This window comes from Gigantopelta aegis, chromosome 14, assembly GCF_016097555.1.
Source record: "Gigantopelta aegis isolate Gae_Host chromosome 14, Gae_host_genome, whole genome shotgun sequence".
NCBI classification, from domain to species: domain Eukaryota; kingdom Metazoa; phylum Mollusca; class Gastropoda; order Neomphalida; family Peltospiridae; genus Gigantopelta; species Gigantopelta aegis.
In genome coordinates this window covers 27,939,568-27,956,293 of record NC_054712.1, presented here as the reverse complement: position 1 = coordinate 27,956,293, position 16,726 = coordinate 27,939,568, and the positions used below count along the sequence as shown (strand labels likewise).

Genomic DNA, 16,726 nt, shown 5'->3' with positions numbered 1-16,726 from the left:
ATCATTGCAGAACGTCATAAAATTTGTAACATACTTTACATCATTGCAGATCATCATAAAATGTGTAACATACTTTACATCATTGCAGACTGTCATAAAATGTGTAACATACTTTACATCATTGCAGACCATCATAAAATGTGTAACATACTTTACATCATTGCAGGTCACCATAAAATGTGTAACATACTTTACATCATTGCAGATCAACATAAAATGTGTAACATACTTTACATCATTGCAGATCATCATAAAATGTGTAACATACTTTACATCATTGCAGACCATCATAAAATGTGTAACATACTTTACATCATTGCAGATCATCATAAAATGTGTATCATACTTTACATCATTGCAGATCAACATAAAATGTGTAACATACTTTACATCATTGCAGACTGTCATAAAATGTGTAACATACTTTACATCATTGCAGATCTTCATAAAATGTGTAACATACTTTACATCATTGCAGGTCACCATAAAATGTGTAACATACATTACATCATTGCAGATCATCATAAAATGTGTAACATACTTTACATCATTGCAGGTCACCATAAAATGTGTAACATACTTTACAGCATTGCAGATCATCATAAAATGTGTAACATACTTTACATCATTGCAGGTCACCATAAAATGTGTAACATACTTTACAGCATTGCAGATCATCATAAAATGTGTAATATACTTTACATCATTGCAGATCAACATAAAATGTGTAACATACTTTACATCATTGCAGACTGTCATAAAATGTGTAACATACTTTACATCATTGCAGATCTTCATAAAATGTGTAACATACTTTACATCATTGCAGATCATCATAAAATGTGTCTCATACTTTACAGCATTGCAGATCTTCATAAAATGTGTAACATACTTTACATCATTGCAGATCGTCATAAAATGTGTAACATACTTTACATCATTGCAGATCGTCATAAAATATGTAACATACATTACATCATTGCAGTTCGTCATAAAATGTGTAACATACTTTACAGCATTGCAGATCATCATAAAATGTGTAACATACTTTACATCATTGCAGACCATCATAAAATGTGTAACATACTTTACATCATTGCAGAACGTCATAAAATATGTAACATACATTACATCATTGCAGTTCGTCATAAAATGTGTAACATACTTTACAGCATTGCAGATCATCATAAAATGTGTAACATACTTTACATCATTGCAGACCATCATAAAATGTGTAACATACTTTACATCATTGCAGACCATCATAAAATCTGTAACATACTTTACATCATTGCAGATCATCATAAAATGTGTCTCATACTTTACAGCATTGCAGATCTTCATAAAATGTGTAACATACTTTACATCATTGCAGATCGTCATAAAATGTGTAACATACTTTACATCATTGCAGATCGTCATAAAATATGTAACATACATTACATCATTGCAGTTCGTCATAAAATGTGTAACATACTTTACAGCATTGCAGATCATCATAAAATGTGTAACATACTTTACATCATTGCAGACCATCATAAAATGTGTAACATACTTTACATCATTGCAGAACGTCATAAAATATGTAACATACATTACATCATTGCAGTTCGTCATAAAATGTGTAACATACTTTACAGCATTGCAGATCATCATAAAATGTGTAACATACTTTACATCATTGCAGACCATCATAAAATGTGTAACATACTTTACATCATTGCAGACCATCATAAAATCTGTAACATACTTTACATCATCGCAGATATCATAAAATGTGTAACATACTTTACATCATTGCAGTTCGTCATAAAATGTGTAACATACTTTACAGCATTGCAGATCATCATAAAATGTGTAACATACTTTACATCATTGCAGGTCACCATAAAATGTGTAACATACTTTACAGCATTGCAGATCATCATAAAATGTGTAACATACTTTACAGCATTGCAGATCATCATAAAATGTGTAACATACTTTACATCATTGCAGATCATCATAAAATGTGTAACATACTTTACATCATTGCAGACCATCATAAAATGTGTAACATACTTTACAGCATTGCAGATCAACATAAAATGTGTAACATACTTTACATCATTGCAGACCATCATAAAATGTGTAACATACTTTACATCATTGCAGACCATCATAAAATCTGTAACATACTTTACATCATCGCAGATATCATAAAATGTGTATCATACTTTACATCATTGCAGATCTTCATAAAATGTGTAACATACTTTACATCATTGCAGACTGTCATAAAATGTGTATCATACTTTACATCATTGCAGATCTTCATAAAATGTGTAACATACTTTACATCATTGCAGACCATCATAAAATCTGTAACATACTTTACATCATCACAGATATCATAAAATGTGTAACATACTTTACAGCATTGCAGATCATCATAAAATGTGTAACATACTTTGCATCATTGCAGATCGTCATAAAATGTGTAACATACTTTACAGCATTGCAGATCATCATAAAATGTGTAACATACTTTACATCATTGCAGATCATCATAAAATGTGTAACATACTTTACATCATCGCAGATATCATAAAATTTGTAACATACTTTACATCATTGCAGATCTTCATAAAATGTGTAACATACTTTACATCATTGCAGGTCGTCATAAAATGTGAAACGTACTTTACATCATTGCAGATCGTCATAAAATGTGTAACATACTTTACATCATTGCAGATCGTCATAAAATTTGTAACATACCTTACATCATTGCAGATCTTCATAAAATGTGTAACATACTTTACATCATTGCAGATCATCATAAAATGTGTATCATACTTTACATCATTGCAGATCTTCATAAAATGTGTAACTTACTTTACATCATTGCAGAACGTCATAAAATTTGTAACATACTTTACATCATTGCAGATCATCATAAAATGTGTAACATACTTTACATCATTGCAGACTGTCATAAAATGTGTAACATACTTTACATCATTGCAGACCATCATAAAATGTGTAACATACTTTACATCATTGCAGGTCACCATAAAATGTGTAACATACTTTACATCATTGCAGATCAACATAAAATGTGTAACATACTTTACATCATTGCAGATCATCATAAAATGTGTAACATACTTTACATCATTGCAGACCATCATAAAATGTGTAACATACTTTACATCATTGCAGATCATCATAAAATGTGTATCATACTTTACATCATTGCAGATCAACATAAAATGTGTAACATACTTTACATCATTGCAGACTGTCATAAAATGTGTAACATACTTTACATCATTGCAGATCTTCATAAAATGTGTAACATACTTTACATCATTGCAGGTCACCATAAAATGTGTAACATACATTACATCATTGCAGATCATCATAAAATGTGTAACATACTTTACATCATTGCAGGTCACCATAAAATGTGTAACATACTTTACAGCATTGCAGATCATCATAAAATGTGTAACATACTTTACATCATTGCAGGTCACCATAAAATGTGTAACATACTTTACAGCATTGCAGATCATCATAAAATGTGTAATATACTTTACATCATTGCAGATCAACATAAAATGTGTAACATACTTTACATCATTGCAGACTGTCATAAAATGTGTAACATACTTTACATCATTGCAGATCTTCATAAAATGTGTAACATACTTTACATCATTGCAGATCATCATAAAATGTGTCTCATACTTTACAGCATTGCAGATCTTCATAAAATGTGTAACATACTTTACATCATTGCAGATCGTCATAAAATGTGTAACATACTTTACATCATTGCAGATCGTCATAAAATATGTAACATACATTACATCATTGCAGTTCGTCATAAAATGTGTAACATACTTTACAGCATTGCAGATCATCATAAAATGTGTAACATACTTTACATCATTGCAGACCATCATAAAATGTGTAACATACTTTACATCATTGCAGAACGTCATAAAATATGTAACATACATTACATCATTGCAGTTCGTCATAAAATGTGTAACATACTTTACAGCATTGCAGATCATCATAAAATGTGTAACATACTTTACATCATTGCAGACCATCATAAAATGTGTAACATACTTTACATCATTGCAGACCATCATAAAATCTGTAACATACTTTACATCATTGCAGATCATCATAAAATGTGTCTCATACTTTACAGCATTGCAGATCTTCATAAAATGTGTAACATACTTTACATCATTGCAGATCGTCATAAAATGTGTAACATACTTTACATCATTGCAGATCGTCATAAAATATGTAACATACATTACATCATTGCAGTTCGTCATAAAATGTGTAACATACTTTACAGCATTGCAGATCATCATAAAATGTGTAACATACTTTACATCATTGCAGACCATCATAAAATGTGTAACATACTTTACATCATTGCAGAACGTCATAAAATATGTAACATACATTACATCATTGCAGTTCGTCATAAAATGTGTAACATACTTTACAGCATTGCAGATCATCATAAAATGTGTAACATACTTTACATCATTGCAGACCATCATAAAATGTGTAACATACTTTACATCATTGCAGACCATCATAAAATCTGTAACATACTTTACATCATCGCAGATATCATAAAATGTGTAACATACTTTACATCATTGCAGTTCGTCATAAAATGTGTAACATACTTTACAGCATTGCAGATCATCATAAAATGTGTAACATACTTTACATCATTGCAGGTCACCATAAAATGTGTAACATACTTTACAGCATTGCAGATCATCATAAAATGTGTAACATACTTTACAGCATTGCAGATCATCATAAAATGTGTAACATACTTTACATCATTGCAGATCATCATAAAATGTGTAACATACTTTACATCATTGCAGACCATCATAAAATGTGTAACATACTTTACAGCATTGCAGATCAACATAAAATGTGTAACATACTTTACATCATTGCAGACCATCATAAAATGTGTAACATACTTTACATCATTGCAGACCATCATAAAATCTGTAACATACTTTACATCATCGCAGATATCATAAAATGTGTATCATACTTTACATCATTGCAGATCAACATAAAATGTGTAACATACTTTACATCATTGCAGACTGTCATAAAATGTGTAACATACTTTACATCATTGCAGATCTTCATAAAATGTGTAACATACTTTACATCATTGCAGGTCACCATAAAATGTGTAACATACATTACATCATTGCAGATCATCATAAAATGTGTAACATACATTACATCATTGCAGATCATCATAAAATGTGTAACATACTTTACAGCATTGCAGATCATCATAAAATGTGTAACATACTTTACATCATTGCAGATCGTCATAAAATGTGTAACATACTTTACATCATTGCAGATCATCATAAAATGTGTAACATACTTTACAGCATTGCAGATCATCATAAAATGTGTAACATACTTTACAGCATTGCAGATCATCATAAAATGTGTAACATACTTTACATCATTGCAGACCATCATAAAATGTGTAACATACTTTACAGCATTGCAGACCATCATAAAATGTGTAACATACTTTACATCATTGCAGATCAACATAAAATGTGTAACATACTTTACATCATTGCAGATCATCATAAAATGTGTAACATACTTTACATCATTGCAGATCATCATAAAATGTGTAACATACTTTACATCAATGCAGATCAACATAAAATGTGTAACATACTTTACAGCATTGCAGATCATCATAAAATGTGTAACATACTTTACATCATTGCAGATCAACATAAAATGTGTAACATACTTTACATCATTGCAGATCATCATAAAATGTGTAACATACTTTACATCATTGCAGACCATCATAAAATGTGTAACATACTTTACATCATTGCAGATCATCATAAAATGTGTATCATACTTTACATCATTGCAGATCATCATAAAATGTGTAACATACTTTACATCATCGCAGATCAACATAAAATGTGTAACATACTTTACATCATTGCAGACTGTCATAAAATGTGTAACATACTTTACATCATTGCAGATCTTCATAAAATGTGTAACATACTTTACATCATTGCAGGTCACCATAAAATGTGTAACATACATTACATCATTGCAGATCATCATAAAATGTGTAACATACTTTACATCATTGCAGGTCACCATAAAATGTGTAACATACTTTACAGCATTGCAGATCATCATAAAATGTGTAATATACTTTACATCATTGCAGATCAACATAAAATGTGTAACATACTTTACATCATTGCAGACTGTCATAAAATGTGTAACATACTTTACATCATTGCAGATCTTCATAAAATGTGTAACATACTTTACATCATTGCAGATCATCATAAAATGTGTCTCATACTTTACAGCATTGCAGATCTTCATAAAATGTGTAACATACTTTACATCATTGCAGATCGTCATAAAATGTGTAACATACTTTACATCATTGCAGATCGTCATAAAATATGTAACATACATTACATCATTGCAGTTCGTCATAAAATGTGTAACATACTTTACAGCATTGCAGATCATCTTAAAATGTGTAACATACTTTACATCATTGCAGACCATCATAAAATGTGTAACATACTTTACATCATTGCAGAACGTCATAAAATATGTAACATACATTACATCATTGCAGTTCGTCATAAAATGTGTAACATACTTTACAGCATTGCAGATCATCATAAAATGTGTAACATACTTTACATCATTGCAGACCATCATAAAATGTGTAACATACTTTACATCATTGCAGACCATCATAAAATCTGTAACATACTTTACATCATCGCAGATATCATAAAATGTGTAACATACTTTACATCATTGCAGTTCGTCATAAAATGTGTAACATACTTTACAGCATTGCAGATCATCATAAAATGTGTAACATACTTTACAGCATTGCAGATCATCATAAAATGTGTAACATACTTTACATCATTGCAGATCTTCATAAAATGTGTAACATACTTTACATCATTGCAGATCGTCATAAAATGTGTAACATACTTTACATCATTGCAGATCGTCATAAAATGTGTAACATACTTTACATCATTGCAGATATCATAAAATGTGTAACATACTTTACATCATTGCAGGTCACCATAAAATGTGTAACATACTTTACATCATTGCAGATCATCATAAAATGTGTAACATACTTTACATCATTGCAGATCGTCATAAAATGTGTAACATACTTTACATCATCGCAGATATCATAAAATGTGTAACATACTTTACATCATTGCAGATCATCATAAAATGTGTAACATACTTTACAGCATTGCAGATCGTCATAAAATTTGTAACATACTTTACATCATTGCAGATCATCATAAAATGTGTAACATACTTTACATCATTGCAGACTGTCATAAAATGTGTAACATACTTTACATCATTGCAGACTGTCATAAAATGTGTAACATACTTTACATCATTGCAGACCATCATAAAATGTGTAACATACTTTACATCATTGCAGGTCACCATAAAATGTGTAACATACTTTACAGCATTGCAGATCATCATAAAATGTGTAACATACTTTACAGCATTGCAGATCATCATAAAATGTGTAACATACTTTACATCATTGCAGATCATCATAAAATGTGTAACATACTTTACATCATTGCAGACCATCATAAAATGTGTAACATACTTTACAGCATTGCAGATCATCATAAAATGTGTATCATACTTTACATCATTGCAGATCAACATAAAATGTGTAACATACTTTACATCATTGCAGACTGTCATAAAATGTGTAACATACTTTACATCATTGCAGATCTTCATAAAATGTGTAACATACTTTACATCATTGCAGGTCACCATAAAATGTGTAACATACATTACATCATTGCAGATCATCATAAAATGTGTAACATACATTACATCATTGCAGATCATCATAAAATGTGTAACATACTTTACAGCATTGCAGATCATCATAAAATGTGTAACATACTTTACATCATTGCAGATCGTCATAAAATGTGTAACATACTTTACATCATTGCAGATCGTCATAAAATGTGTAACATACTTTACATCATTGCAGATCATCATAAAATGTGTAACATACTTTACAGCATTGCAGATCATCATAAAATGTGTAACATACTTTACAGCATTGCAGATCATCATAAAATGTGTAACATACTTTACATCATTGCAGACCATCATAAAATGTGTAACATACTTTACAGCATTGCAGATCATCATAAAATGTGTAACATACTTTACATCATTGCAGATCAACATAAAATGTGTAACATACTTTACATCATTGCAGATCATCATAAAATGTGTAACATACTTTACATCATTGCAGATCATCATAAAATGTGTAACATACTTTACATCATTGCAGATCAACATAAAATGTGTAACATACTTTACAGCATTGCAGATCATCATAAAATGTGTAACATACTTTACATCATTGCAGATCAACATAAAATGTGTAACATACTTTACATCATTGCAGATCATCATAAAATGTGTAACATACTTTACATCATTGCAGACCATCATAAAATGTGTAACATACTTTACATCATTGCAGATCATCATAAAATGTGTATCATACTTTACATCATTGCAGATCATCATAAAATGTGTAACATACTTTACATCATCGCAGATCAACATAAAATGTGTAACATACTTTACATCATTGCAGACTGTCATAAAATGTGTAACATACTTTACATCATTGCAGATCTTCATAAAATGTGTAACATACTTTACATCATTGCAGGTCACCATAAAATGTGTAACATACATTACATCATTGCAGATCATCATAAAATGTGTAACATACTTTACATCATTGCAGGTCACCATAAAATGTGTAACATACTTTACAGCATTGCAGATCATCATAAAATGTGTAATATACTTTACATCATTGCAGATCAACATAAAATGTGTAACATACTTTACATCATTGCAGACTGTCATAAAATGTGTAACATACTTTACATCATTGCAGATCTTCATAAAATGTGTAACATACTTTACATCATTGCAGATCATCATAAAATGTGTCTCATACTTTACAGCATTGCAGATCTTCATAAAATGTGTAACATACATTACATCATTGCAGATCGTCATAAAATGTGTAACATACTTTACATCATTGCAGATCGTCATAAAATATGTAACATACATTACATCATTGCAGTTCGTCATAAAATGTGTAACATACTTTACAGCATTGCAGATCATCATAAAATGTGTAACATACTTTACATCATTGCAGACCATCATAAAATGTGTAACATACTTTACATCATTGCAGAACGTCATAAAATATGTAACATACATTACATCATTGCAGTTCGTCATAAAATGTGTAACATACTTTACAGCATTGCAGATCATCATAAAATGTGTAACATACTTTACATCATTGCAGACCATCATAAAATGTGTAACATACTTTACATCATTGCAGACTATCATAAAATCTGTAACATACTTTACATCATCGCAGATATCATAAAATGTGTAACATACTTTACATCATTGCAGTTCGTCATAAAATGTGTAACATACTTTACAGCATTGCAGATCATCATAAAATGTGTAACATACTTTACAGCATTGCAGATCATCATAAAATGTGTAACATACTTTACATCATTGCAGATCTTCATAAAATGTGTAACATACTTTACATCATTGCAGATCGTCATAAAATGTGTAACATACTTTACATCATCGCAGATATCATAAAATGTGTAACATACTTTACATCATTGCAGATCATCATAAAATGTGTAACATACTTTACAGCATTGCAGATCGTCATAAAATTTGTAACATACTTTACATCATTGCAGATCATCATAAAATGTGTAACATACTTTACATCATTGCAGACTGTCATAAAATGTGTAACATACTTTACAGCATTGCAGACTGTCATAAAATGTGTAACATACTTTACATCATTGCAGACCATCATAAAATGTGTAACATACTTTACATCATTGCAGGTCACCATAAAATGTGTAACATACTTTACAGCATTGCAGATCATCATAAAATGTGTAACATACTTTACAGCATTGCAGATCATCATAAAATGTGTAACATACTTTACATCATTGCAGATCATCATAAAATGTGTAACATACTTTACATCATTGCAGACCATCATAAAATGTGTAACATACTTTACAGCATTGCAGATCATCATAAAATGTGTATCATACTTTACATCATTGCAGATCAACATAAAATGTGTAACATACTTTACATCATTGCAGACTGTCATAAAATGTGTAACATACTTTACATCATTGCAGATCTTCATAAAATGTGTAACATACTTTACATCATTGCAGGTCACCATAAAATGTGTAACATACATTACATCATTGCAGATCATCATAAAATGTGTAACATACATTACATCATTGCAGATCATCATAAAATGTGTAACATACTTTACAGCATTGCAGATCGTCATAAAATGTGTAACATACTTTACATCATTGCAGATCGTCATAAAATGTGTAACATACTTTACATCATTGCAGATCATCATAAAATGTGTAACATACTTTACAGCATTGCAGATCATCATAAAATGTGTAACATACTTTACAGCATTGCAGATCATCATAAAATGTGTAACATACTTTACATCATTGCAGACCATCATAAAATGTGTAACATACTTTACAGCATTGCAGATCATCATAAAATGTGTAACATACTTTACATCATTGCAGATCAACATAAAATGTGTAACATACTTTACATCATTGCAGATCATCATAAAATGTGTAACATACTTTACATCATTGCAGATCATCATAAAATGTGTAACATACTTTACATCATTGCAGATCAACATAAAATGTGTAACATACTTTACAGCATTGCAGATCATCATAAAATGTGTAACATACTTTACATCATTGCAGATCAACATAAAATGTGTAACATACTTTACATCATTGCAGATCATCATAAAATGTGTAACATACTTTACATCATTGCAGACCATCATAAAATGTGTAACATACTTTACATCATTGCAGATCATCATAAAATGTGTATCATACTTTACATCATTGCAGATCATCATAAAATGTGTAACATACTTTACATCATCGCAGATCAACATAAAATGTGTAACATACTTTACATCATTGCAGACTGTCATAAAATGTGTAACATACTTTACATCATTGCAGATCTTCATAAAATGTGTAACATACTTTACATCATTGCAGGTCACCATAAAATGTGTAACATACATTACATCATTGCAGATCATCATAAAATGTGTAACATACTTTACATCATTGCAGGTCACCATAAAATGTGTAACATACTTTACAGCATTGCAGATCATCATAAAATGTGTAATATACTTTACATCATTGCAGATCAACATAAAATGTGTAACATACTTTACATCATTGCAGACTGTCATAAAATGTGTAACATACTTTACATCATTGCAGATCTTCATAAAATGTGTAACATACTTTACATCATTGCAGATCATCATAAAATGTGTCTCATACTTTACAGCATTGCAGATCTTCATAAAATGTGTAACATACATTACATCATTGCAGATCGTCATAAAATGTGTAACATACTTTACATCATTGCAGATCGTCATAAAATATGTAACATACATTACATCATTGCAGTTCGTCATAAAATGTGTAACATACTTTACAGCATTGCAGATCATCATAAAATGTGTAACATACTTTACATCATTGCAGACCATCATAAAATGTGTAACATACTTTACATCATTGCAGAACGTCATAAAATATGTAACATACATTACATCATTGCAGTTCGTCATAAAATGTGTAACATACTTTACAGCATTGCAGATCATCATAAAATGTGTAACATACTTTACATCATTGCAGACCATCATAAAATGTGTAACATACTTTACATCATTGCAGACCATCATAAAATCTGTAACATACTTTACATCATCGCAGATATCATAAAATGTGTAACATACTTTACATCATTGCAGTTCGTCATAAAATGTGTAACATACTTTACAGCATTGCAGATCATCATAAAATGTGTAACATACTTTACAGCATTGCAGATCATCATAAAATGTGTAACATACTTTACATCATTGCAGATCTTCATAAAATGTGTAACATACTTTACATCATTGCAGATCGTCATAAAATGTGTAACATACTTTACATCATTGCAGATCGTCATAAAATGTGTAACATACTTTACATCATTGCAGATATCATAAAATGTGTAACATACTTTACATCATTGCAGGTCACCATAAAATGTGTAACATACTTTACATCATTGCAGATCGTCATAAAATGTGTAACATACTTTACATCATCGCAGATATCATAAAATGTGTAACATACTTTACATCATTGCAGATCATCATAAAATGTGTAACATACTTTACAGCATTGCAGATCATCATAAAATGTGTAACATACTTTACATCATTGCAGATCATCATAAAATGTGTAACATACATTACATCATTGCAGATCATCATAAAATGTGTAACATACTTTACATCATTGTAGATCTTCATAAAATGTGTAACATACATTACATCATTGCAGATCATCATAAAATGTGTAACATACTTTACATCATTGCAGATCATCATAAAATGTGTAACATACTTTACATCATCGCAGATATCATAAAATGTGTAACATACTTTACATCATTGCAGATCATCATAAAATGTGTAACATACTTTACAGCATTGCAGATCATCATAAAATGTGTAACATACTTTACATCATTGCAGATCATCATAAAATGTGTAACATACTTTACATCATTGCCGGTCACCATAAAATGTGTAACATACTTTATAGCATTGCAGATCGTCATAAAATGTGTAACATACTTTATAGCATTGCAGATCGGCATACAATGTGTAACATACTTTATAGCATTGCAGATCGTCATACAATCTGTAACATACTTAACAGCATTGCAGATCATCATACATCGTTTCTTTTGTTTATTTTGCAAAAGAACATGCCACTTGACTGCTATATGGTCTCGTGGTATATATTCTTGTGTAAAATAAACTTGTGCAATAAATAGCAAGTGAAAACAACGTATGTGAGGTTCTGTATATTTACAGCATTGAAGATCATGATAAAATCTCAGGGCTCGAACTTAACGACGGCACCAATGGCAATTGCTGTCGTTGAGATATAAATTAAGCTCCTCAATAATAGCAAAATGTTTACATCTGATGTACATTAGCTGCCAGTATATAACATTAGTACATTTAAAATATGTCTACGTACATCAAAATAACCTTTCAGTCTTATTTATTTGCTGCAAAAGTCTTCTTTTTTTTCAAATGCTGTGGGCAGACTTTAAGTTACCGTCGGTGGGCTGTTTCACTCACAACAATGTTGTTTTTAAATGCTGTGGGCAGACTTTAAGTTACCGTCGGTGGGCTGTTTCACTCACAACAATGTTGTTTTCAAATGCTGTGGGTAGACTTTAAGTTACCGTCGGTGGGCTGTTTCACTCACAACAATGTTGTTTTTAAATTGCTGTGGGAGACAAATTCTTACGTTCAAGCCCTGAAATCTGTAACTGATGACAAACTAGTCTCAGGTATCATTTTCTCATACAGTTGTATATACTATGCACCAGTCAAGAGGTATACACATTATAATATAAACATTAATTAAAAACCATATTATGGTATGAGTAGCCATGTGTGAAAATCTACAACAGCAGAATGATAACAGAAACTAAAGAAATACAGCTCAGTGTATTATGTCATATAAACATTGAAATAAAAGTAACCAATGCATTTTGCATTGGGTTTTTTATCAGACTAAGAAGATAGCCTAGTGTGATAACAATAGGAATCTTTTATGTTCATCAGCAAAAGTCGATGGCAAACTGTGAATCGGCAACTGTGTGAATCGGCTAAGCCATTCACTCATCATAAGTTTGCGGATGATTTGTTTTGTTTCTGACCCTGATGAACGTAAAAGAAATAATAGACAATCCTTATTATTAAATTTGAAATATACTTACTAGTAATAACAATATTTTAAAAATATTTGTATGGTTCTAAACAGTAATGCTCAATAAAACGAAGTGCTAATATAAAGTGACGTCATCAGATATGACGTTTCCTGACAATGTAATTTTTACATTCATTGAGAAATGAACAAATTCCACTGGATCAATGAGACTATGTTGTATTGTAATGAATGTAATGGAATTTTAATTATTTTTATTTGGAGTTGAAACAGTGATGTCAGTTATGCTGTACCAGATATACATTAACTCATCTGATTTTTAAAAAGAGAGAATTTAAAAAAAAAAGACTTAAAATTATATTGATTTTGTTGTCAAGTTGTAAGTTTTCCCCATTTGATGGTTCCTGTGTTAAAAATCAGTGTCATGACACTTCAAATGAGCATAACAACACACTAATGGGTCACAACACACTGGTGAGAAACACACTAGGTATTTTCAAAGCTATCTTAGGGCTACGAAATTGTAAAACCCTATGACATCACTACAGCACACATTTTAGTGACGTCATAACTTAAAATAGCTTTAAATATATGGGTCCAAATCAGTAATTTAGTAATTGAGCTTTTCATGTTTGTTTTCAGCTCCGGGCAAACTCAGTGTTTCGTGTTGAGCCAATGGAAGGTGACATCCCTGCAAGGCAGTGCTTGGATGTGACAATCATTGCATACGTGGATGACTGCACTGGGTAATGATTGTCTGTTAGTCCGTCCGTCCATCTGTCTGTTCACCTGTCCATCTGTCCCATATATAATTATCTGTATTTTTGTTTTCTCAATGCCTTAAGATATTTATCTGAAATTGTGTATATAGCTTTATCATGCACTGTTATAGACCAAGTTTGGCTTTAAGGGCAATTTACACATTTTAAATAAAGTTATGGTCGTTGAACTTAGGAGATGTGAAAATGTGTTTTCCGGACTTCTTTTTGTTGCAAAGCCTCAAAATATTGAGCTGAACAGGCCCTAATCTTGCTAGTGCATTGAGCATTTTTTTCGTCGAAAGTAAGCTCAAGTCGTTGAGTTATTAGCAGTAGTGAGAAGTCGAAGTCGCCGAAATATTCTGGACCTAATCCAATTTCAAAAACAAAATCACACAACAGACGTCAAGACCCCGGCTTGTTTATTGTCATAGATCACTTGGCACCTTGTCGCCATCTGTCAGACAGTGTTTTTACTTCGGTGCCAGACTGTATCCTGGAGTAATCATGAACCGACCTATTAACAGGACGGGAAATGATTTCTGCGTATGCATACTTAGTGCACGATTGATTTGATGCAATAATGTTTTACCTTGTTCAATTTATTATCAATAAAACAAATGTTAATACTCATGCCAGTTTCTGTAGTGAAGAGATTAAATACATGTCGTCGTCTAATGTTGACATTCTTCAGATACACCTGTAAATCAGCTATTATTTTTCAAAGTGACGTGTGTCGCGTTGTGTTCTATGACCAGTCAAGTATTTTTAATCCTCGGCCACATTCATTTCAGTAATGCCAGAAAATACTAATAACACTTTAATTTTAACATAATGGCACAATATTATAAACTACTTAACAACATCATTTTCTAAAATGAAATATACAACACTTTTGTTTAAATTGTATTACCGGAAGTAGTATTTTATATAGAAATATTATGATTAGAACTGAGTGTAAAATATACTGATAAATGTTCACTTCAACTATGTTTATAAAATTTTCTCCCCTTTCTTCTGGGAAGGAAAAGTCATTCTCCTACTTTTTCATTTCTAGATTAGGGCCTAACTGAAATTTTGTGTATAGCTTTATCACATTCTGTTACAGATAAAGTTTGACTTTCATGGAGATACAAAAATTTATTGGGCCCAGTTAGAGACATGTATCACTTAGAATATTGGACATTTGAACTCTCAGAATGTTGCTCCATGCAACCAGTGCACCATGACTGGTACATCAAAGGCCATGGTATGTGCTAGCCTGTTTATGGGATGGTGCATGTAAAAGATCCTTTGCTGCTAATCGAAAAGAGTAGCCCATGAAGTGGCGACAGTGGTTTTCCTCCATCATTATCTGTGTGGTCCTTAACGTTAAGTCCGATGCCATATAGCCCTAAATAAAATGTGTTGAGTGCGTCGTTAAATAAAACATTTCCTTCTATCCTTCTTTTACTCTCAGAATGCTTGTTCAACATCAGGTCTTGAGTGTATGTCACTGTATCTGTCAGAAATGGGTACAGATGAGAACAACACAAAAAATATTTTTAGCATAATTTCATAGCCAGGATTGCTGTATATAAATAAAAATTGTTGCACTTGTTTCGAACCAGGTGTTTGACAGTACACAGTCTTAATAACTGGTTAAAGTGCTTATATTTTTGTAGAAGCCACTTTGTCCGAGTGGATAGGATGCTGCGAATCAGTGGAGTACATGTAGGTTCGAAACCTGCCAATTGACACTTTGTGTTTTTAAATGTCATAGGAGTTTTATGTCCAAATGTTTCTACTCTAAGATACAAGAGATGACTGCAATTGTGAACATGTAATAATGATGAGAATTGTCTTATTTTT

At 31.0% G+C, this 16,726-nt stretch overlaps 1 protein-coding gene across 3 annotated transcripts in view; it reads left to right on the top strand.

Moving 5' to 3' along the window:
* LOC121388868 (hydrocephalus-inducing protein-like) overlaps positions 1-16,726 on the top strand; it is a 237,898-nt gene that overhangs the window by 31,171 nt on the left and 190,001 nt on the right. For all 3 annotated transcript variants that reach the window (XM_041520391.1, XM_041520392.1, XM_041520390.1), the window contains exon 14: positions 14,760-14,863. In XM_041520391.1, the coding sequence (XP_041376325.1) occupies positions 14,760-14,863 (104 nt within the window). The remainder of the gene's footprint in view (positions 1-14,759; positions 14,864-16,726) is intronic.